The sequence below is a fragment of the Hypanus sabinus genome, chromosome 1 (genome assembly GCF_030144855.1).
Source record: "Hypanus sabinus isolate sHypSab1 chromosome 1, sHypSab1.hap1, whole genome shotgun sequence".
Taxonomy (NCBI): Eukaryota; Metazoa; Chordata; class Chondrichthyes; order Myliobatiformes; family Dasyatidae; genus Hypanus; species Hypanus sabinus.
The window spans coordinates 3,073,586-3,099,030 of NC_082706.1; the positions used below are offsets into that span (position 1 = coordinate 3,073,586).

The 25,445-nt window shown below is 44.5% G+C and overlaps 1 protein-coding gene across 2 annotated transcripts in view; it reads left to right on the top strand.

Moving 5' to 3' along the window:
• LOC132387351 (F-box/WD repeat-containing protein 1A) overlaps nucleotides 1-18,689 on the top strand; it is a 46,631-nt gene extending 27,942 nt beyond the window's left edge. For both annotated transcript variants that reach the window (XM_059959741.1, XM_059959788.1), the window contains 8 exons: nucleotides 4,441-4,578; nucleotides 5,200-5,318; nucleotides 6,312-6,561; nucleotides 7,698-7,816; nucleotides 10,434-10,544; nucleotides 12,884-12,962; nucleotides 14,880-15,068; nucleotides 16,569-18,689. In XM_059959741.1, coding sequence (XP_059815724.1) covers nucleotides 4,441-4,578; nucleotides 5,200-5,318; nucleotides 6,312-6,561; nucleotides 7,698-7,816; nucleotides 10,434-10,544; nucleotides 12,884-12,962; nucleotides 14,880-15,041 — 978 coding nt within the window. In that variant the 3' untranslated portion in view covers nucleotides 15,042-15,068; nucleotides 16,569-18,689. The remainder of the gene's footprint in view (nucleotides 1-4,440; nucleotides 4,579-5,199; nucleotides 5,319-6,311; nucleotides 6,562-7,697; nucleotides 7,817-10,433; nucleotides 10,545-12,883; nucleotides 12,963-14,879; nucleotides 15,069-16,568) is intronic.
• The last annotated feature ends 6,756 nt before the right edge of the window (nucleotides 18,690-25,445 follow it).

Genomic DNA, 25,445 nt, shown 5'->3' on the forward strand with positions numbered 1-25,445 from the left:
GTAATGCAGTCGTTATGGGAGATTTCAACATGCAGGTGAACTGGGAGAATCAGGTAGGTGCTGGACCCAGGATAGGGAGTTTGTGGAGTGTCTAAGGGATGTATTTTTGGAACAGCTTGTGCTTGAGCCAACCAGGAACAAGGCTATTTTGGACTTGGTGATGTGTAATGAACAGGAATTGATAAGTGATCTTGAAGTAAAGGAGCCATTAGGAAGTAGTGATCATAACATGATAAGTTTTTATCTACAATTTGAGAGGGATAAGGGCAGATCAGAGGTGTCAGTATTGCAATTAAATAAAGGAGACTACGGAGCCATGAGGGAAGAGCTGGCCAAAGTTAAATGGGCGGGTGCCCTGGCAGGAAAGACAGTGGATCAGCTGTGGCAGATATTCTTGGGCATGATACAAAAGATGCAAAAGCAGTTCATTCCAATGAGAAGGAAGGATTCAAAGAGGGGGAAGGAGCCACAGTGGTTGACAAAGGAAGTCAGAGATTGTATAGCATTAAAGAAAAAGAAGTATGACAGGGCTAAGATGAGTGGGAATACAGATGATTGGGAAAGTTTTAAGGAACAGCAGATCTTAACTAAAAAAGCAATATGGAGAGAAAAAATCAGGTATGAGCTCAGTCTAGCCAGGAATATAAAAGGGGATAGCAAAAGCTTTTTTAGCTATGTGAAGAGAAAGAAGATAGTTAAGAACTATGTTGGCCCCTTGAAGAATGAATTGGGAGAAATTGTTATGGGAAACAGGGAAATGGCAACAGAATTTAATGCGTACTTTAGATCTGTCTTCACCAGGAAGGACACAAGCAATCTCCCAGATGTATGGATGGGCCAGGGTCGTAAGATATCAGAGGAATTGAGACAGATTGACATTAGAAAAGAAACTGTGATGAGTAGACTGGTAGGACTGAAGGCTAATAAATCCCCGGGTCCAGATGGTCTGCATCCGAGGGTTCTAAAAGAGGTGGCTCAGGAAATTGCGGATGCATTGGTAATCATTTTCCAATGTTCCTTAGATTCAGGATCAGTTCCTGAAGATTGGAGAGTGGCTAATGTTATCCCACTTTTCAAGAAGGGAGGGAAGGAGAAAACGGAGAACTATCGCCCTGCTAGCCTAACGTCAGTCGTGGGGAAGATGCTTGAGTCCATTATTAAGGACGAAATAGTGGCACATCTTGATGGCAGAAATAGGATTAGGCCGAGCCAGCATGGATTTACCAAGGGCAAATCATGCTTGACTAATCTGTTGGAGTTTTTTGAGGGTGTAACAAGGATGTTAGACGAGGGTAAGCCAGTGGATGTTGTGTACCTAGATTTTCAGAAGGCATTCGATAAGGTGCCACGTAGGAGATTGGTGAGTAAAATCAGAGCTCATGGCATTGGGGGCAGGGTTTCAACATGGATAGAAAACTGGTTGGCAGATAGAAAGCAAAGGGTAGCAGTGAATGGGTGTTTCTCGGACCGGCTGGAGGTGACTAGTGGGGTACCACAGGGCTCTGTATTGGGACCACAGCTCTTTATGATTTATGTCAACGATTTAGATGAGGGCATTGAAAACTATATCAGCAAGTTTGCTGACGATACTAAACTGGGTGGCAGTGTGACATGCGAAGAGGACGTTAGGAGAATACAGGGAGACTTGGATAGGCTGGGTGAGTGGGCAGATACTTGGCAGATGTCATTCAATGTGAATAAATGTGAAGTTATCCACTTTGGAAGCAGGAACAAGAGGGCAGAGTATTGTCTGAACGGTGTAGAGTTAAGTAAGGGAGAAATGCAAAGAGACCTAAGAGTCCTAGTTCACCAGTCAATGAAGGTGAATGAGCAAGTGCAACAGGCAGTGAAGAGGGCAAATGGAATGTTGGCCTTTGTTACAAGGGGAATTGAGTACAAGAGCAAGGATGTCCTTTTGCATTTGTACAGTGCCCTGGTGAAACCACACCTGGAATATTGTGTACAGTTTTGGTCTCCAGGTTTAAGGAAGGACATTCTGGCAATTGAGGAAGTGCAGCGTAGATTCACTAGGTTGATTCCTGGGATGGCAGGGCTGTCTTACGCAGAGAGATTGGAGAGATTGGGCTTGTACACGCTGGAATTGAGGAGATTGAGAGGGGATCTGATTGAAACGTTTAAGATAATTAAAGGATTTGATAGGATTGAGGCAGGAAATATGTTCCAGATGTTGGGAGAGTCCAGTACCAGAGGGCATGGATTGAGAATAAGAGGTCAGTTATTTAAAACAGAGTTGAGGAAGAGCTTCTTCTCCCAGAGAGTTGTGGAGGTGTGGAATGCACTGCCTCGGAAGACGGTGGAGGCCAATTCTCTGGATGCTTTCAAGAAGGAGCTAGATAGATATCTGATGGATAGGGGAATCAAGGGATATGGGGACAAGGCAAGGACTGGGTATTGATAGTGAATAATCAGCCATGATCTCAGAATGGCGGTGCAGATTCGAGGGGCCGAGTGGTCTACTTCTGCACCTATTGTCTATTGTCTAAAGGCAGATGAACAGCATCAGTCTTCACTGTGGAAGACACTAGCTGTGTGCCAGTGGTCCTTGAGTGTCAGGGAGCAGGAGTGAGTGCCATTGCTACAAATTCAAAGTTCTTAAGGAGGATAAATCACCTAGACCAGATGGACTAGATCCTGTAGTTTTGAAAGAGACGGCAGATGCATTGGGGTTGTGATCTTTCAAGAATCACTTAATTCTGGCATGGTTCCAGGGAAATGGAAAATTGCGAATGTCACTTCACTCTTTAAGAAGGGAGAAAGGCAAAAGAAAGGAAATTATAGGCCAGTTAGCCTGACCTCAGTGGTTGGGTAAGTATTGCATTCCATTACTAAGTACGAGGTTTCAGAGTACTTGGAGACTACTGATAAAATAAGTCAAAATCAGCTTGGTTTCAGTAACCAGAAATCTTGCCTGACAAATCTATTAATGTTCTTCGAGGAAGTAACAAGCAGGGTGCATAAAGAAGAGACAGCAGATGTAATTTACTTGGATTTTTGGAAAGCATTTGGTAAGGTGCCACACATGAGGCTGCTTAACAAGATAAAATCCTTTGGCGTTACAGGAAAGATACTGGCATGGATAGAGGAATTGCTGACAGGAGTCAACAAGTGGGAATAAAGAGATCCTTTTCTGGTTGGCTGTCAGTGACTAGCAGTGTTCCTCAAGGGTCAGTAGTGGGGCCGCTACTTTTCACATTGTTTGTCAGTGACTTAGATACTGGAATTGATGGCGTTGTGGCAAAGTTTGCAGAAGATAGGTGGAGGGGTAGGTAGTGCTGTGGAGGGGTAGGTAGTGCTGTGAAGGGGTAGGTAGTGCTGAGGAAGGGGTAGTGGAGGGGTAGGTAGTGCTGAGGAAGGGGTAGTGGAGGGGTAGGTAGTGCTGAGGAAGCAATGCAATAGCAGAAGGACTTAGACAAATTGGAAGAATGGGCAAAAAAGTGGCAGATGGAATACCGTGTTGGGAAATGTATGATAATGCTATTGGGTAAAAGGAACAAAAGTGCAGACTATTATCTAAATGGGGAGAAAATTCAAATATCAAAGGTACAAAGGGATTCAGAGCCCTCGTGCAAGACTCCCAGAAGGTTAATTCACAGGTGAGTCTGTGGTAAAGAAGGAAAATGCAATGTTGGCATTCATTTCAAGGGGAATAGAATATAAAAGCAAGGAGATGATGCTGAGGCCTTAAAAGACACTGGTCAGGCCACACTTGGAGTATTATCAACGGTTTTGGACCTCATATCTCAGAAAGAATGTGTTGTCATTAAAACGAGTCCAGAGTAGTTTCACAAGGATGATTCTGGGAATGAAGAGGTTAACACATGAAGAGTGTTTGGCAGCCTTGGGCCTGTACTCACTGGAATTTAGAAGAATGCGGGGAATTTCATTGAAACCTTCTGAATGTTGAAAGGGCTAGATAAGATGGATGTGGAGAGTATGGTCCCTATGGTGGGGCACAACCTAAAACTGAGGGGCAACCCTTTAGAACAGAGGTAAGGGGGAACTTTTTTAGCCAGGGAGTAGTGAGTCTGTGCCACAGGCTGTGTAAGAGGCCCAAACTGTGGGTATGTTTAAAGTGAAAATTGATAGGTTCGTCATTGATCAAGGCATCAAAAGTTATGGCAAGAAGGCTGGTGTATGGGGTTGAGTCAGATCCAGGATCAGCCATGATGGAATGGTGGGGCAGACTTTATGGGCTGAATGGCCTAATTCTCCTATGTCTTATGGTGAATCAATAATAATACGGAGAAAGAGTTGTAGAGTCCTTAAAAGTGAGAGTGTAGTTGTGAAGTCAGTTTAGTCGTGAGGTGAGTGAGGGAAGGTGGAAAGGTTTAGTAAGCAAAATCCATGTGAAGGAAAGGAAAACTGAAATCGTTCTTCTGGAGCAAACTGGGAAACACGATGCAACTGTTTCTGTTTCAGACCATTGAATCCAACTGGAGGTGTGGGCATCATGGTTTACAGCGCATTCACTGTCACAGTGAAACAAGCAAAGGGGTCTATTGTTTACAGTACGATGACCAGAAAATCATCAGTGGCCTACGTGACAACACAATCAAGGTGGGTGTAAGGAATGGGAGAGGCCATTTACGAACTGGCAGGGTGACTCTTTCTCTCAGACAGTCGGTATTAACCCTCATTACTACCACTGAGCACGCTAGGCATGGGTTTTACTGAGTTGCCAAGTGTACTCATTTACTCTGTAGATGAGCCTGACCATCTCCACTGTAGACCAGGAATGCTCTTCTAAACCAAATTACATTTATTTTGAGAAGAGGATCTTATTTCACATACAGAAATGCGGGCTACTGGCTGTCTGCAGGGATATCAAGACGTTGGAGAGAGAGGCTGGGACTGGGCATGGGGAAAAGTTGATGGGCCACTGATTACTAGTGGATTACTGGTCAGGAATGCAGGATTGGTTGCTGGAAGAAACATTAGCAACATGAAATTGGTGGAGGTCAGGAACACGGGACTGGTTACTAGGAGAAGGGTCAATACAGGATCGGTTACTAGGAGAAGAGTAAGTAACATGGGATGGGTAGCTTAGAGAAAGGGCATGATCACCTGATTACTGAGGGTTGTTTTCAGAATGAGAGATGGAAACGTTAATACTCACAAAAGATTGATGCTCAGTTGTACTAGAAAATGGTGATTTTTTTTCTGTATATCACTCTTCAGATCTGGGACAAAAATACTTTGGAGTGCAGGAATGTTCTGACTGGCCACACAGGCTCAGTGCTCTGCCTGCAGTACGATGACAAAGTTATCATTACAGGATCATCTGACTCCACAGTACGGTACGTGAGTTATTCGAAATTCTTTTGTTGGATTTTGCAAGTGGGAATAGAGGTCCCCATGGATAAACTGTCCTGGGCCGTACAGTCAGTGTCCCCGTGGATAAACCACCCTGAGCTGTACACAGATTGTGATCTGTTCCCTCCCTCCCAGGCTGACGATATACAGTCTGGTCAGGCACAACAACACCTTTAGTCAGTTATGAGTCCTATCTTAGACCCCACACACTTAACCTGCTGCCACACTGGCTTTAGTATTCTCGAAATAAAAACTGTCCATCCTTGTTCTCATACTTTCTCTCAACACCTTAGCACAGTGATTGGCGTAATGCTTTACAGTGCCACCAATTGGGGTTCAATTCTCTCTGCTCTCTGTAAGGTGTTTGCACCTTCTCATTTCCTCTGAAATTCCCCAGTCATACGATTTAACATTACATAAAACGATACAGCACATTACAGGCCCTTTGCCCCAGGATTTGTGCCACCTTTTAACCTACTCTAACCTTTCCCTCTTACATAATCTTCCATTTTACTATCATCCATGTGCTTATCTAAGAGTCTCTTAGATGTCCCTAATATATCTGCCTCTACCACCCTCACTGACAGAGTGTACCACACACCCATCACTCACTGTGCAGATAAAAAACTTGCCTCTGACATCTCCCCTACACTTTCCTCCAGTCACCTTTAAATGATGCTTCCTTATATTTGCCATTTTCACCCTGGGAAAACGTCTCTGGCTGTCCTTGCGATCTGTGCCTCTTAATATCTTGTGCACGAGATGGTGGGTTACGTGCATGCCATGTTGGTGCTGGAAGCATGACATGAGCTCATCCTCGGACTGTGTTGGTCATTGTCACAAACATTTGTTTTGATGTACATGTGACAGATATAACTAATCTTTAATCTCTGATTGCCCAGTCTCATTTGCCCTTGCTCATTTCACCGGGTAACTATGCTCTCTCAAGCTGATCTGTTCATGTTTGATGCTCGCAGGGTGTGGGAAGTGAACACTGGAGAGATGTTGAACACATTGATCCATCACTGTGAGGCTGTACTGCACCTCCGCTTCACCAATGGAATGATGGTCACGTGTTCCAAAGACCGCTCGATAGCCGTGTGGGATATGAGCACGTCCACAGACATTACCCTCCGCCGGGTCCTGGTCGGGCACAGGGCAGCTGTCAACGTGGTTGACTTCGATGATAAATACATCGTGTCTGCGTCTGGGGACAGGACCATCAAGGTAAGATCAGGTCCTGCTCTCCAGTCTTCCTTCTGACACTAACTACACTGTGTCCAAAGCCAACATCAGCAGCTCGCTCTGAATTATGCTTGAACTGACGACCTTGCCAGATTTATGCAGGTAGACCAGAGGAGGCAAGGGTGGAAAAGTTCCTTCCCAAAGGATGGTGAGGCCATCTTTGGTTGGAGTGGACCGTGGATGTTGTATGTAGGCCAGGGCAGTGTGATATCGAGAGCAAGCTGTTGCCCACGCAGCACACGACTGATGAATCCAAAGGAACGGCAAAGGCCGATGCAGTTGGCACCAGCGGCTCTGCAGGAGTTACCAGTCTGCGTTGAACTCATCATAGGATTACCTTAGGGACTTATTCTTGGGATTTACTCCTGAAGCCTTCTCCATGAATGGTATAGATGCGAGGCAGCAGAGGTCTGAGATCGGAGTTTTCCTTCTCCTGGGTGAGCTACAACAACGGCGTCCTAAAGGATATCAGTGTATCAGATGAGAAGCTACAACAGCTCGCTGGTCCATGGACACTGCTTCTAATCCTTTCTTAATTGTTTGAATGTAAATTCCACTGTCCTGGTGGCATTTGAACTATCATATTTTACACTGAGTGGCTACTTTACTAGGTGCCTCTTGTAGGTATGCTCTTCTGCACACAAATTTTGTAACATGGTTATTTGAGTTAATGTTACCTTCCTGTCAGCTTGAACCGGTCTGCCCATTCTCCTCTGGCTTCTCATTAACAAGGTATTTAAAACTGCTCGCCCCGTCCACTGTTGACCCTCAATGAGGACCTGTGTGTGTTCCCTTGATTTCCCTCCAGAATCAGGTCCTTAGTCATACTGGCTTTGAGTGCCAGGTGCTTGCTACAAAACCATTCAACAGACAATCCATCGCACTCCTATACAGTCCTCACCACCAACTGAGATTCTGTCAATAAATGAATCACCTTTAATTTCAGCTTTATATTCAATTGTTTCCCAAGCTGAGTTATTCCTCGTGTTCCTTCTGCATCAAAACATCCCTCCCAACTACTCCGGCTTTAAGAACCTGAGCCTAAATTCTTCCCACATTGTATATTGTGTATTATAATAATGCTAATAATAATATCTTCATCCCACAATCCTCATTAGGTGTGGAACACTGGATCCTGTGAGTTTGTCCGGACGTTGAATGGACACAAGCGAGGCATAGCGTGCCTGCAGTACCGGGACAGGCTGGTGGTCAGTGGCTCCTCGGACAACACAATAAGGTAAGTCTCATGTTAACGTGGGCGTTGTTTGTGAACTATAGTTCCTACTACATCAGCAAGCTGTCTACATGAGGAACATTGATTCCATTAACCTCCATCTACAGGCTGCCAGCACAGCCTACAACCATCAGGCTCCTGAACCAATGTGGATAACTTCACTCACCACAACACTGAACCGATCCTAAAACCTCCAGACACACTTTCAAGGACTCTACTACTCGTGTTCTCAGTATTATTAATTTCTATTTGCACAGTTTGTCTTCTGTACATTTGTTGTATCGTTGTATTCGTTGGAATTTCTTTCATAAATTCCATTGTATTTCTTTATTTTCCTGTGAATGCCCACAAGAAAATGAATCTCAAGGTAGTGTATGGTGATGCATACATACTTTGATAGCATCCTTAGATAAAACTATGTATTTTTGACAGAAATGCCATTATTTAAAAGGGACATGTGACTTTTAATTAACACCTCTGGGTCCTGGGACATCTTAAAGTATTGGCGATGTGAAAATCAGATGTTTTCAAAAATGCTGAATGAGGGATAAGTACGTCAGGACACAGCACCAACATTTCTTTTCATAGTAACCATGACAGCTATCACATCCCACTAAAGGTACAGGAAGGGGTCTTGATTTAGTCTCTTCCAAAGCTTGATATTTCCAAATGTTTAGCATTCCCAGAAGCTGCGGATGGGTTGCACAAACAGTTGTCTCTTGATAACTGCAGCCAAATTTTGGGGAGTCCTCTGAGGTTTTCTTCCAAAGAAATCCTTGGTCTTTTCCCTTTGTTTATTTGACAGCAATTTAAGAACTTTTAACCTTTAACACATCTTCAAGATTCAAGCTAAATCTGACCTCAGAAGCTGACCCAAAGGTTAGGCATGGGTCAGCTTTAAAAACGGGACGGTTAGTGTAGTTAATATGGCAGCACATTACATAGTGAACTGCGCAATGCTTTCCAGCAGCTAGTTGTGAGACAGGGGTTCAATTCCCTCCAATGTGTGTCTTCTGTAAAGGGTTTGTACCGTCTTCATGTGACTGCGTGGGTTTCCTCCGGACATTCCGGTTTACTCCCACATTCCAAAGGCGGTTAGTATGTTTGGGAGTGCCATGTTGGCACTGGAAGATGGCCACACTTTCGGGCTGCCCCAGCATAATCTTCGCTGATTTGACTTGACGCAAAACAACCCCTTTAACTGTATGTTTCGAAGTTTTTATGTGCATGTGACAAATAAAACTCACCTTTATCTTTAATCTTTAGCACCTGTGGAAGAGCGGGTGAGATGGGACAGTGTCTCCATGTTTTCATTATAAATCTAGATTCAGTGCCCTGCTTTAAGTGATGACCTCTGCTGCTGTCTGTGTGGAGTTTGCCCGTTCTCCCTGTGATCATGAGCAGTTTCCCTTTCTGTTTGGGTGCTGCAGTTGGCAAATCCACTGCTTCACAACTTCAGCGGCTCAGGTTCGATACTGATCTCCGGCGCAGTCCGCACGTTTGCCTTTTCACCATGTGGGTATCGCTAGGATGACCTGGTTCTTCTTCCCCCCCCCCAACATCCCAATGACACACAGGTGGGTAGGTAATTACCACTGTAAATTGCCCCCAGTGTGCAGATTGGTGCTGGAGGAGGGAGGAGGTGGTTAATGAGAATGTGGGTAGCAGTGAGTATTATAGCACTGCACAGGCCCTTCAGCCCTCAATATGGGGCCAACCTTTTAATCTACTGTATCTGTCTCTACCACCACCCCTGGCAAGATGTTCCATGAACCCATCACTGTCTCTAACTTTTTTTTTCCCCCTATACTTTCCTACATTTACTTTAAAGTTGTGCCCTTTTCCCACCCTGGAGAAAGTCTCTGGCTGTCCACTTGATCTATGCCTCTTATCACCTTGTTCCCCTCTATCAAGTCACCTCTCATCTTCCCTCACTTTAAATAGAAAACACCTGGTTCACTCAACCTTTCCTCATTAGACATGCTCTCGAATACATTACAATTAGTGAATGAAAAAATTCATTATTCAGTTCTTAATTCGGATATAAAGTTCCATAAGGTCTGGGGACCTTTTATTGAGTACTTTCATAACCTTCCTCTTAACTAAGGTTTTTTTCTCGGTCCCTTGCTTTCAGCTCTTTTTTTTGGTAGGAGGCATTATGATCTTCTGTTTTTAAATGTATTTACAGTTTTGGGGGTTTGAATGTCCTGATTTATATTCTCTATATTATGTTGTGGTTGGTCTGGAGTTTTTTTTGTTGCGGGGCTTGGGGAGGATACTAATTTTACATGTCTTCAATTTGGGTGCTTTCTCAATTACCTTTTTTGTATTATATTATTGTATGTTTATTTTTGCACTATATTAATGTTCTTCATTTTGATTTGGGGTTTTTTTTTCTATCTGTAGCGATGTAGAAAATGCATAAAAAAACTAATAAAAAAAACAACAACAATTAGTGAAGGAACATTACCTGTGCTTCAGAACAGACTAGATGGGCCAAATGGGTAGACTCCTGTTGGATGTGAACATTAGGTCCTGTCATTTGTTCAAGCGTGACTGGACATGAGATTCAAGTTTTAACCTTCTCTTTTATTCCCCCACCACCCGATCGCTGCTGCAGGCTGTGGGACATTGAGTGCGGTGCTTGTCTGCGGGTCCTGGAGGGGCACGAGGAGCTGGTGCGATGTATCCGCTTTGACAACAAACGGATAGTTAGTGGGGCCTATGATGGGTAAGCAAACCATCCCAAAGACCTTCATTGCCATCAAACTCTTTTTAAATGTGCTTATAATTATAATGTAGTATGCAAAGTGACTAAAGTGACCAGCAGTGTAGCATAATCACCAAATAATGTGATATTGGCAAGTGTTGGCTGGGGTACTTGCTGGCTTCTCCACACACCAAGCCCCTCATGGCAGAGGCTGGTCTGGAAGCTACAATCACATGGGTCACAGGGTGAGATAGTCAGTTAGATGCAAATTGGCTTCATGTTAAAAAAAACGGAGTGGTAGTGGAGTAACGCACAGAAAATGCTGATGGAAGTCAGCAGGTCAGGCATTATCTATGGAGAGGAATAAACAGTCAAAGTTTTGGGTCGAGATCCTTCATCGGGACAGGAAAGGAAGCAATTATGTCTAGGTAGCCTCTAACCTGATGGCATTGACATCAATTTCTCCAGCTTGCAGCCCCTTACTTTTTCCATTGCTCATTCTGGTTCCCTTCCTCCTTCCCTCTGATTCTCCTCCTCCTTCAGTGCTTTACCTCTTCCACCTGTCACCTCCCTGCCTCTAACCACCCACCTTCCCCCTCACCTATCACCTGCCAGCTTGTATTCCTTCCCCTCACCTTATTCTTCCTTCTGCTGCCTTCCTTTCCAGTCCTGATGAAGCGTCTCAGCCTGAAATGTCAACTGTTTATTCCTCTCCGTAGATGCTGCCAGCTGAGTTCCTCCAGCATTTTGTGTGTGTTGTTCTAGATTTCCAGCATCTGCAGAGTCTCCTGTGTTCATGGTGTTGGAGGGTTGTTTTTCAGATCCGAGGTCTACGACACAAGGATTGGTCCTGGATGCCATATTATTTGTCAACTGTATTACTGATCAGGTTGAGAATGAGGGTGTTAGGAGTAATAAGTTTGTGAATGACTCCAAATCCACTGGTGTGGTGGATTGTGAAGAAGGTTGTCTGTGATTACAGCAGGATTGGGAAAGAGGGCCAAGGGCTGGCAGATGAAGTTTAACTCTGACAAGTGCAGTGTTACATTTTAGGATGGCAGGACTTGCGTGGCAGGGCCCTGGAGTGTGTTATAAATCAGATACCTACAGAGTGTTAGATCTTTGGGAAGATGAGCCTTGGATGGCAGGAATATTTCTGAGCATACAGTCGAACCAGATGGAAATGGGAGAGTGGAAGACCAGAGCCTTAGAATAGAGGAATGTTCACGGAGATGAGGAATTTCTTTAGACAGAGAGTGGTGAATCTGTGGAATTCTTTGCCACAGGCAGCTGTGGAGGCCAACGCCTTTATGTATACTTAAGGCATAGGTTGATAGATTCTTGATTGGTCAGAGCATGAAGGGTTACTGGGTGAAGGCAGGAGATTGGGGCTGAGGGAAATGGATCAGCCATGATGAAATGGCAGAGCAGACTTAATGGGCCAAATGACTAATTCTGCTCCTATATCTTCTGGTCTTATGGTTTTATGACATGTAGATTGTCCAAAGGGAAATGAGAGGGAGGGAAGGTTTTGGGAAGGAACTCCTGAGCCCAGACATCTGAAAGGATGGCAAACACAAAGTACACTGCAGATGCCGTGGTCAAATCAACACGTACAAACAAGCTGGAGGAACTCAGCAGGTCAGGCAGCATCCGTGGAAACGAGCAGTCAATGTTTCCGGCCGAGACCCTTTGTTGGGACTGGAGGAGGAGGGGGCAGGGGCCCCATAAAGAAGGTGGGGGGAGGGTGGGAAGGAGAAGGCTGTTTTTTTTTTCCTCTGATTGTTTTTTCACCTGGCACCTACCAGCCTTCTCCTCCCTCCCCACCTTCTTTATAGGGCCCCTGCTCCCTCCTTCTTCAGGCTTTGAGAGGATGGCAGTCTTGGCAAAGGGTTAGGAATTAGAGGTGAGCAAGAGGCCAGGTTTGGAGGAGCGGCGAAACCTCTCAGGAGGAGATTATAGCAGTAAGGAAGGTTGAGGCTGTGGAGGAATATGACCACGTGATTATTTTAAAATCAAGGCACTGACCAGACAAGAAGGCAGCTTGAATGAATGTAAGAACAGCCTGATGGGTGAGGGGGCATTGGTCAGCAGGGATTAGCATTAGTTCTTATTTATGTGGCAGGTTTCAGGATGTGAGTGGACCCAAGGTAGTGGATAGCTTGTATGGTTTCCACCCAGGCAGCTCTTCTGTTCTGGAGCTGTGCCTTTGTGTGTGAGATTGTTGGCTGTATGGAGTGTTTCAGCCAGGCCTGATGGAGTTTAGACTCAGTTCACCCAGGCCTACTCCCAGAACCCAGAAGTGATGTACTGACTGTTTATTCTGTAAATTTAATTCCTTTTTTTTTCTTTCTTCAAAGCAAAATTAAGGTCTGGGACCTGGTGGCAGCTTTGGATCCCCGATCGCCAGCTGGGACGCTTTGCCTGCGGACTCTAGTGGTAAGAAGCCAACGTTCCGCTGAGCAGCAGTTGTTCTCTTGAACACGTTGATCTCCAAAGCCACCTTCCTCCAGCTAGATTCCTGTTAAGAAACCAGTCCAATGGACTGCGCACCGATTAAGAGGAAAGAAACCAGATCACTCCTTGCTAGATCCTTCCCCTTGGATGTGGGTATTTTCAGACACCACCTCAATCTGTGATCTTCTCTCAACAAAGAGCTTTAGCAAGACCAGATAGAGAATTTTGTCTCCTTCTCAAAAGAAGGATACTCCAAGGGAACCATCGTGTCACTCTAGTTGAATAAGAGGTTGTACCATCTGAAGTGACCAGAGGCAAGGTTATTGGAATATATTGTTGTCAGAGAATTAACAGGGTAGTTGTTTTGAGTTGCACACAATTGAAAGGGGGTCTTCAGCTGGAGTTCAGGAATGAGTGCCCATCTACAGCAGTCCTACACAAATTCCACTTCACTCTCCCCACATTTCCTACCACTTCTACACGCATTACAGACAGTGTACTACAGCCAATCAACAATCAACTCACACATCTTAGACGTGGGAGGAAACTGGAGAACCAGGGAGATTAGCTTTGTTTGTCCTGCACACATCAAAACATTCAGTAAAATGCACTAACGACCAACACAATCCGAGGAAATGCTAGAGACAACCTGAAAGTGTCATCACGCTTCCAGTGCCAAACGTAGCATGGCCACACTAACACACTAACCCAAACCTGTATGTTATTGCTTAGGTAGGAATCAGATCCTATGTGCATAAGCCCTATTACTGTTCCAGTTACAACACAGTAACAGGCCCTTCTGGCTCAACAAGTCCATGTTGCCTACCGACATGGGTGTAGCCTACCAACCCCATATGTCTTTGGACCATGGGAGGAAACTGAAGCACCGGAAGAAACCCATGCAGTCACAGAGAGAACATACAAACTCCTTGCAGACAGCTGATCGCTGGCATTGTAAAGCGTTGCGCTAATCAGTACACTGCTGTGGTGGAAAATGACCCCTGATCACTGGTGTTGTAAAGCAATACAGTAACCGATACCCTACAGCAGTGGGAATTAACCCCTGATCACTGGTGTTGTAAAGCATTACAATAACCGATACCCTACTGCAGTGGGAATTAACCCCTGATCACTGGTGTTGTAAAGTATTACAATAACCGATACCCTACTGCAGTGGGAATTAACCCCTGATCACTGGTGGTGTAAAGCATTACAATAACTGATACCCTACTGCAGTGGGAATTAACCCCTGATCACTGGTGTTGTAAAGTATTACAATAATCGATACCCTACTGCAGTGGGAATTAACCCCTGATCACTGGTGGTGTAAAGCATTACAATAACTGATACCCTACAGCAGTGGGAATTAACCCCTGATCACTGGTGTTGTAAAGCATTGCAGTAACTGATATCCTACAGCAGTGGGAATTAACCCCTGATCACTGGTGGTGTAAAGCATTACAATAACCGTTACCCTACTGCAGTGGGAATTAACCCCTTGTCACCGGAGTTGTAACATTAAAATAACCGATACCCTACAGTGGTCCCTCATTGCTGGAGTTGTAAAGTGTTGCACTAATTAGTACGCTATGGCAGTGGGAATTGACCCCGATCCCCAGTACAGTAACGCATTACGCTAATCCTTGGGTTAGCCCACACACAGCACAGTCAGAGGGAGTGCCTGCACACTTCGTGTGAACCCGGGGATCTGCAACTGCACAGCTATCTCACCTGTTTGACTGGTGGGAAACCACAGTTGGATGATCATGTACCTCCACCCAGAAGGTGCAGATGTTTGGTCTGTTCAGGTTCTCCGGTAGAACAGATGGGGAGGATGTTGCTTGAAACTGAACAAGCCTTGGATTTATTTAGTCTTTGTGTAATCTCTCTCACCATCAGGAGCATTCTGGACGAGTGTTCCGGCTCCAGTTTGATGAGTTCCAGATAGTCAGCAGCTCTCACGATGACACCATCTTGATCTGGGATTTCCTGAACGTGCCCTCAGAGCAGGGCGATGGTTCACAGTCGGCACCTCGTACCTATACCTACGTGTCAAGATAGGTGGGGGCACCTGGCCAGACAGGATCGGTAAGGAATACATTGCTGTCTCTGATAGCATGGAGCCACAGGCAGTGATTCCGTGTTCCAAGTCAGAATTGATCTACTAAGTGAGTAGGTGAGCCACCTCTCCCTACACCCACACCTCGCTGGACCTAGTCTGTAAGCACACGACAGATCATCAGGACCGGAGGAGCCAAGACCCCAATGCCCTCCTCTAGTGCACTGAACTTCACATATAATTAGAAGGTGTAGAAGTTCACCAACCACTTTAATTTAGATCGGAGTCTGTAACCCTTTATAACAAAATGCTACAATTTTAATATCATGTGTTACATAGCATTGGTCCATCTGCCTCTAAACCTTACCTAACCAATTACCTGTCCAAGTGTCTTTTAAATGTCATAATTATACCTGCCTCGCCCACTTACTCTGGCAGCTCATTCCACATACCCACCACCATCTGTGTGGGGAAAAACTTGGCCCCCTGAGTCCCATTTAACTATAAAACTCGTGTCCTCTAATTTTAGACTCCCCTAACCTGGGACCTTATCAATGCCCCTCATGATTTTATAAACTATAAGTTAACCCCACTGCTTCCTACACTCCAGTCTGTTCAGTCTCTCCTCGCATCTGGTCCTGGAAGCATCCTCGTGAATCTTTTCCGTGTTTTTTCTATCGTAATCACAACCTTCCAATAACTGGGGGACCAGGACTGCGCACAATACTCCTGTGATCTCACCAACATCCTGTACGGTTGTAACATGATGTCCCAACTCCAGTACTCAGAACCCTATCTATTGAGGGCAAGTATGCCAAACACCACCTTCACCAATTTATCTGTCTGCATCAGCACTTTCGGGGAGCCATGTAACTGTACCCCTTGGTCTCTGTTCTACAACACACCCCAGGACCCAAGTCGTTCCCTGGTTTAACTTCCCAGAATGCATCCCTTTGCACTTAACTGGGCAAAGAGATGCATTCTGGGAAGTTGTCAACCTGTGTTTCCATCTGTCCTGTCTGTATCCTGCTCAATGTTGAGGCTTTGCAACTTTTCCAAGATCAATTTGAAGGCAATATTCTTGTCCTCTGGGAATAGGATAGAAAGATATTAAGCAAGGTAACAGAGTGATGGTAGTTAGGGATTTGGAAATTGCCCAATGGTGTCTAGCTCAAAATTTCTACCTCCCAGACCCTACTCAGAGGTTTCAGAGTCAGTGCTGCCCCCCCAGTGTTCACTTGGCAGAAGACAACTCATTGTGTTCAACTGCAGATTTCTTCAACATTCATGGACTGAGGATCTTGAACTACGTTTTTTTTGCATGACTGCATTTTACTGATATATGTGCTTGCTATCTTAAATGTGCTATTTGTATTTTGTGCTGTGTATCACTGTTGGTACCCTGTTTTGCACCTTGGCCCTGGAATAACACAGTTTCGTTTGGCCGTGTTCATGAAAGGTTGAATGACGATTAAACTTAAAGCATAAACTATTAAGTATTAACATTTCTTTCTTTTCGCTCTCTGTAGATGCTCAAAAGATGTCCAGCTTTTAGGCAGCAACTATACGACAAACCTGAGCCACCCATTCATAAAGCGAAGCGATCACATTTTGAAGGAGCCCACAAGATCAGTGCGGCATCAGCTGAGTGAAGCGTTTTCGAAAGAGCAGCACCCCCATTCCCACCTGTGTCATGCACATATATCATTGTATCAGTGAACAAAGATTGAACTGGATCCCTGGCTGTCAGAGTAACCCAGCCAAGAAGAGTTAATTTTGTAAATTTATAGTGACTGAGAACTCAAAGGAACTGTAAAGATAAAATGGAGAATTACTGTAAAGAGAACTGCCCACAGATCCCTGGGAGTCAGTGATTGCTTGTTCTGACATGACCAATTTTATATGTTGCACTTTCTTCTGTGCTAATCCTCAACTCCCACACCACCATCCCCGTCCCTATTCCCACCATACTTTGACAAAAAACGTCAATGAACGTTCCGGGTGTCAGTGTCGCTCCTTCTGGCCCTGGAGTGAGGTGGGAGGGTGATGAAGGAGAACAGGCATCCTGGTTTCCTTCCAAAGTGATCACACTCCCCCCTCCCATCTCTCTCCCTGCCCTTTCCCAAGGTAAATGCACTCTCAAGCCTCTTGCCTGTAAGGCTGAGGATGAAACTGTGTGGCTTACACCGGGGAACTTGGATTGGAAGAGGCTCTCCCTCCCCCTGGTGACTGGTTTCTTCAGCGCAAACAGCATCGTACGTACCCAGCAAGGACACACCTGGAGACGCATTGTCATTGTTACACTGGCTGTGCCCTTTCAGAACTTCTCGTCTTGTACCCGACAGATGTAGAGATTCGGGCCGGATTGGGTACTGATCTGCACCCAACCTCTGTAGTCCCAGGGCACTTAGCACCCTGAGCTTGATGAGATTGGGGCTTCATCTCGCACCTGAGGCCCGTGCTCAGTCTCTGCTGTAGTATGAACATGCGGCCACTGAGGTTTCCAGCCCGGCAGCCAGGGTCAGACAACAGAGTGACTGCCGGAACCCGGGAAGCCTCACTCGTTCTGGTGAGAGGGCACTGCTAGCATGACCCCATACACACTGGCTACTTAAATGAACAGCCCAAGGAAAATGGCTGGAATGCGGACTCCAGTCGGGAGCCAACACACTGAAAATCAGGCATACCGATCAAAGACGAGTGTAGGTCAGTCCCCACCAATGACGTTGTATAGTTGTATGCCGTCACCTACCTTCTGAGAGCAGGGTAGGTATAGTGTTGATTGAAAGCAATGTGCAATTTTAGTTAACTTTGTACAGTTTCTGTACCGAATAGCACCTTTTCTTTTGGTTTAGTTTAAGCTGTATCCATTTTTCTTTCATGCATCTGGGCCTGTTGAAGTTGAAACCATGGCATTGTCTTTTGTGGCTTGGGTTCATGTTGTGAGAGAACTGATCTGGTTGCTATTTCTGTGGCTGCTCTCTTTCCTGTAAACCGCTGCAATTTCAACATTGGAGGCTCAGCCCGATTGGACAGCACCTTAATCTGGAAGAATTAGGCTGATGATCTCAGGTCCCAACCTCCACCAACTTCTGGGAAAGGTGGCATTTGAGGTTTACCTCCCCTCTGCCAGGAGATGATGCCAAGCCTGGATTCCATCACCTCTCAAACATCAGTAGTGAGCTGGGTTTGAGAGTCCTGCAGAGAAGCCTAGGATGGTATGCAGTCACTACAGTGGGTCTCGACAGCTACATTGTCAGTGTTCACCTGGCTCCTGGGTGATGGAGGAAATTGTATTTCAGACAGGAGATGAACAAGAGTCAATGCTTCGACACGGTTTTCTTCCGTCATCGCTCTGTCCCCACAAGGGTGATGGCTACCACCTCCGCCCCTTGATTGAGCAATGCTTGTGTTTGTTACGAGGGCCAGTCCTCCACGGTCTGCCCCACCACTGCCCTGGTTTTATTTTCATTTTGGATTTCAAGTTCTCTTTTTGTTACTTGACTGTGGCTTCCGTAGTGAGGTGTGCTATTTTTCTACATTTTTCTTATTTTATTCTGTGGATTATTTATGTGGTCTTTTCAAAAACAAACGATGCATTCTTTGAGAGTTGTGGTTTGTGATTAAATTACAGTTTATCGTTCCCCTGACTTGCAAGGATATCGAATGTCCAAATTTATTTTTTAGACAAGATTTTCTGCCAGTATCGAGGAGGACAGAGTTTGCTCATTTAGACTACACTACGGTTTAGAGTGATCTGTCCAAACACCTGTCAGTTTTCCCTGCTCTAGAGAGAACAAACCCATTTTCACCATATAACTCATCTTTCAATCCTGACCCCATTCTCATGAACCTTTTCTGGATTTCCTGTATGTTCCTCTCGCCCCCGGGTCTGGGCATGGGTCTACAGTCGTGCCACAGGGTTACTTCTGGCTTTTCTACTCCACAGGCCATCCCTGGGTGACGAACAACCTACTTACGGACATCTGCATAGAAACTAGCTTCCAAAACATTGTTAAACTGAAAAGTCTGACACATGGACATTTCATTATTCCTAAGAACACCCACTTTCCTCACTCCCTGCACTTCCAGTAATAGTTTTTTCTTACCAGTCTTTTGTGCTTTTGATGCCACTCATTACACTGCATAGGTGTCGTTTCTGTATCGAGAGATTTTTCTTTATTTTCCAACTTGCGGCTACCAGGCCCATTCATTACCTGGGAACAACCCATGAACCAGTCTGCATTTTCCAAGTTTATGAACGTCTGTTCCCTGTTCCTCTGTTCCTGTAACTTTTACAACAGTGGGCTGCACGTAATTCCCTAAAGAGACCTCCAATGAGATGGGGAAGGCTTGTCACTGTGGAAGCAAGTTCCATCCCACCACTCTAGGCAGAGAACTTTCTCCTGAATTATCTATTGGATTTATTACAGACCTCCCTAAAATAAATGCTCTTGAATTTGGTCTCTTCTACACTTTCAAACTGTTCCTATCATTCTGTGATCATGGAAAGGTATAAAATAGCACTGAACAATACAGACAACTTTGCTTCCAATGTGCCAACTTTTTAAACCTACTCTAACACAATCTACCCCTTCTCTTGCACATAACTCTCCATTTTTCTATCATCCATGTACTTATCTAAGAATATCTTAAATGCCCCTAATGTATCTGCTTCTATCACCAACCATCCCAGCAATGTGTTGCACGCACCTACCATTGTATCAAAAAAAAACTATCTCTGACGTGATCCCTATTTCTCCTCCAATCACCTTAAAATGATGTCCTCTGCAGTTACCTGCAAAACTGATTCCTTCATTCAAAACTCTTAAGTAATGTAACTGGGGAACAAAGGTCCTTTATCTCACTACAATATTTGCCATTCACATAATTTTAAATATTTCTACATGATGTATGTATACATAGTGTATGGGTTGGTTTTAAATGAATATCTGATTCAATTAAGTGGGTGCAATTTTAAACTCCTGAACTATACAAATGATTTTCTAATTCAAATGATGACCACCAACCATCTCCCTTTTAAACAATGGTCAGATAAGCTTGCTACACAGATTTCAGCAAATTGATGCCGTACTTGATATTATGAATATTCTTACTATGGAGGATTTTGGGACTGAAGAAAGGCTAGTTTGGGGCAGACTAGATGGGCTGAGTGGCCCATTTCTCTGCTGTACTACTCTCTGTATGGGGAGACAACTCTTGGCTTTTGGAGATTTAAAATCCAAGATAGTTTATTGTCATTCCTCAGTGGCCAAGTGTAAAGGCGAACAAAGTGATTGGAATAAGGGTAATGACACAGTTGTAATGGGGGACTTCAATATGCAAGGGGATTGGGAAAATCAGGTTCGCGGCAGGTCGCAAGAGAGGGAATTTGGTGAATGCCAAAGACAAGACTTTCTCGAGTAGCTTGTGAACTCGGGGAAAGACTCTTCAATTGTGTGTTGTTTAATAACCCAGATCTTATTAGGGAGCTGAATGTAAAGGAACCCTGAGGAGATCAGAATATGGTTGAATTCATTTTACGACTTGCAAGGGTGAAGCTAAGGCTCATGTATCAGTATCACAGTGGAATAAACGGAACTACAGAGGCACGAGAGAGGAGCTTGCCCAGATGGAATGGAGGAGGATACTGGCGGGGTTGACAGCAGAGTAGAAATGGTTGCTTTCTGGGAACAGTTCACAGACTGCAGGATAGATATGCCCCACAGAAAAAGTGGTTCTCAAATAGCAAGGGTAGGCAACCATGGCTGAGAAATGAAGTTAGGACTCCATACATGCCAAGGAAAGGGCACATGAGACAGCAAAAGTGAGTGGGAAGCTGGATGATTGGGTGGAAAAAAGCTTTTAAAATCTAACAAAAGGCAACTAAAAAGTTATAAGAAGTGAAAAGATGAATTATGAGGGCAAACTAGCAATAATATAAAGCAGGATACCAGAAGTTTTTTCAGTTATATAAAGAGTAAAAGGGAGGTAAGAGTTGATACTAGACCATTGGAAAATGATGCTGATAAGGTACTATTGGGGGACAAAGAAATGGCAGATGAACTTAATGGGTATTTTGCATCTTTTTTCACTGTGGAAAACACTAGTAGTGTGCCAGAGGTCTGTGAGTGTCAGGGAGCAGGAGTGAACGCCATTGCTATTACAAAGGGAAATAGTGCTAAGCAAACTCAAAGGTTTTAAGGTGGATAAGTCACCTGGACCAGATGGACTACATCACAGAGTCCTGAGAGAGGTTGCTGAAAAGATAACAGATGCATTGGTCGTGATCTTTCAAGAATCACTTGATTCTGGCATGGTCCCGGAGGACTGGAGGATTACAGATGCCACTCCACTCTTTAAGGGAGGAAGGCAAAAGAAAGGAAATTAAAGGCCAGGTAGCCTGACCTCAGTGGTTGGGAAAGTGTTGGAGTCTATTATTAAGGACGAGGTTTCGGGATACTTGGAAACTAATGATAAAATAAGTCAAAGTCAGTATGGTTTCTGTAAAGGGAAATCTTGCCTAACAAATCTGTTAACAGCTCTTCAAAGAAGTAACAAGTAGGTTTGACAAAGGAGAGGCAGTGGATGTCATTTACTTGGTTTTCAGATGGTATTCAATAAGGTGCCACACATGAGGCTGCTTAACAAGATAAAATCCTATGGCGTTACAGGAAAGGTACTGGCATGGATAGCAGAATGGCTAACAGGCAGGAGGCAGTGTGGGAGTAAAAGGGGCCTTTTCTGTTTGGCTGCCGGTGACTAGTGGTGTTCCTCAGGAGACAGTATTGAGACCACTACTTCTCACATTGTTTGTTAATGATTTAGATAATGGAATTGAGGGCTTTGTGGCAAGCATGCAGATGATATGAAGATAGGTGGAGGGGTAGATAGTGCTGAGGAAGCAATGTGATTACAGCAAGAAGGTGTTGGGAAATGTATGATAATGCATTTTGGTGAAAGGAATAATAGTGTGGACTATTATCTAAATGGGGAGAAGGTTCAAACATCAGAGGTGCAGAGGGACTTGGGAGTCCTCATGCAAGACTTCCTGAAGGTTAATTTACAGGTTGAGTCTGTGGTAAAGAAGGCAAATGCAATGTTTACATTTATTTCAAGGGGAATAGAATTTAAAAGCAAGGAGATAATGCTGAGCCTTTGTAAAACAGTAGGCAGGCCGCACTTGGAATATTATTGATTTTGAGCCCAATGTCTGAGGAAGAATGTGTTGTCATTGGAGAGAGTCCAGAGGAGGTTCACGAGGATGATTCCAGGAATGAAGAGGTTAACATATGAGGAGTGCTTGGCAGCTTTGGGCCTGTACTCACTGGAATTTAGAAGAATATGGGGTGAGGGGGGAGTCTCGAATGTTGAAAGGACTAGAGCGGATATTTCATGTGGTGGGAGGGACCTTTAGAAGAGGTAAGGAGGATATTTTTTAGCCAGAGGGTGGTGAGTCTGTGGAATGCTCTGCCACAGATGGCAGTGGAGGCCAAGTCCGTCGTTCTGTTTAAGGCGGAAGTTGATCGTTTCCTGATCGGTCATCAAAGGATATGGCAAATGGCAGGTGTATGGGGTTGAGTGGGGTCCAGGATCAGCCATGATGGAATGGCGGGGCAGATAATGGACTGAATGTCTACTGCTCCTATGTCTTATGGTCTTACATTCAGGGAGTGTTTAGGAAATTGCTACCGAGAGAGAAACAGATTGACCTGGATCAAGTGGGTTGAATTTCCACAAGGTTCCTTTAGTCACTGGTGCCATGGGCTGAAGCTTTTGAGGTAAATTTTGCAGTGAACTGAATGGTTTTGTCCCATTTTCTTATTTCTAATTTACATGAGGTTAACAAATCAACTATTCTAATAATTCTCCCATGGTCCGCTCTCAGCCCTTTACCTCTTTTACCTATCGCGTCCCTGCTTCTCACTTCATCCCTCCCCCACTCTCATTGACGGGATGTTTGGCCTTTTCTCATCTATATAATCCTCAATCAAGGAAACCGGGATGCAGAGGAAACCTTGCAGTGAGATTTCTCTACCTAATCTCACAGGTGTTTAACCACAGCCAATTTCTGGAGCAGATTACAGTCCCTAAACCAATCTAAAGATTAGCTTTATTTGTCTCATGTACATTGAAACATACAGTGAAATGTGTTGTTGCCATAATGATGAACACAGAGAGACAGCCCGAAAGTGTCGCCATGCTTCTGGCATCAATGGAGCATGCCCACAGCATCCTAACCCCCACCTGTAGGGCGTTGGACTGTGGGAGGAGACCCACGCGATCACAGGGAGAACATGCAAACAAACTCCTTGCAGATGGCGGCAGGACTGAACCTCTGTCTTTCAGCAGGGCCTGTAAATATTGAAAAGTACAGTACAGTGAAGTGCAGTGTTGTGTGAAATCAAATCCCTAAGGATTGTGCTTGGGCCCAGCGCACAAAGAGTGGGAATGTGGGAGCATTCGGAGGAAACCCACACATTCGTGGGGAACAACATGGCAGCAGAACTGAACCTCACTTGCAGGTACTGTAAGGCCTTGTGCTAGCCACTACATTACCAAGTCTGAAGCTAGACGTTGTAAAGGATATCTGTGGAATTCAGTGCCACAGACAGCTGTGGTGGCCACATTATTGGGTATATTTAAAGCGGAGATTAATTGATTCTTGAATAGCAAGAGCATCAAAGGTTATGGGGAGAAGGTAGGAGAATGGGTTTGAGAGGTATCAGTCAGTCGAATGGCCTAATTCTGCTTCTATGTCTTATGGTCTTAATGTTTTTAGCATGAGCACAAGGACAAAGTGGAACTAAGAACTGGTGTGATCTCTCTTAAACTGTGTCTGAGTAAAGGATGTCTACCGGACACCAGAGGCTGCATGGTACGACCTGGACTGCGGCCGAGGAACTCTCCAGGTTTTCCATGAGTCCACTTGAACGCTGACTATAATGAGCCAGTTTGAAACTGACCCATATTCCTGAAATTCCTGACATGCCCAGTGAACAGGAGGATTAGAGATGCTTAATGTCAGTACACAAGTGTAAAAGGGAACAAAATGATTGTTACTCAGCATAAAACCACAGTAAGCGTAAATAATACAATAAAAATGTTAAGTAAATGCAACACTATGAATCACAATGTACAAGAAACTTACTGCATCTACATGGATTGTACGTGCATAAAGTGACCAATGTGTAATGTAGTGGTGGGGTGGATGAATTGGTAGAGGTGTTGATTAAAGTTCAAAGTAAATTTATTGTCAAAGTACATATATGTCCCCATATAGAACCTAGAGTTCATATGTCCATGAGAAATATAGGAAACACAACAATCCCACCCTCCCAACAGTAACCAATGTGCAAATATAACAAAGAAATGCTGTAATAAATAAATACTGAGAACATAAGCTGAAGCATCTTTGAAAGTGAGTCCATAGGCTGGGATGAGTGAAGTTATCCCCATTGCACAAGAGACTGCTGGTTGAAAGGTAATAACTGGCAGACTGGGGGAAGGTAACTATTGTGGATGGATTTGTACTTAAGAACTGTCATGGAATCTTAACTCCTTGGGAAGAGCTCTGTGGAGCACAGATGTCCTAGCAAGTTAAAATAAATCACAATGTACCAAAAACATTCAGTGGGTCAGGTGCCAGTACAGTCACACCACGCAGAAATAGACCCACCATGTCATAAGATATAGGAGCAGAATTAGGCTATTTGGCCCATTGTCCATTCTACCATTTCACCATGGCTGATCCATTTTCCCTCTCAGCCTTCTCCCCTATTCTGTTCATGTCCTGGACAATCAAGATTCAAGTAACCTCCACCTTAAATATGTATAAAGACTTGGCCTTCACAGCTGCCCGTGCCAATGAATTCCACAAATTCACCACTCTCGAGCTAAAGAAATTCCTTTTCTCTGTTCTAAAAGGATGCTCCTCCATTCTAAGGCTGTGTCCTCTGTGACTCTCCCACCATAGGAACCATCCTCGCCACATGCACTCTATCAAGACCTTTAACCATTTTATAGGTTTCAATGAGGTCACCTCTCATTCTTGTGAATTCCTGTGAATACAGGCCCAGAGCCATCAAACGTTCTTCATGAGACACACCATCCAATCCTGGAATCATTTTTGTGAACCTCCTTTGAACCCTCTCCAGTTTCAGCACATCCTTTCTAAGATAAGGGGCCCAAAACTGCTCACAATACTCCAAGTGAGGCCAGCACTGATCCCAGCATGTCTGTACTGATCACACCTTTGTACCCCTCCTGAATTTCCTGTGATATGCCTACTCAATGTGTAACTCCCAGCGGCAGATTAACATGCCACTAAGTAAAGCAAATTTACTGTCGAAGTACATGTATGCCACCATCCACTACCCTGAAATTCATTTTCTTTTGGGGAGAAC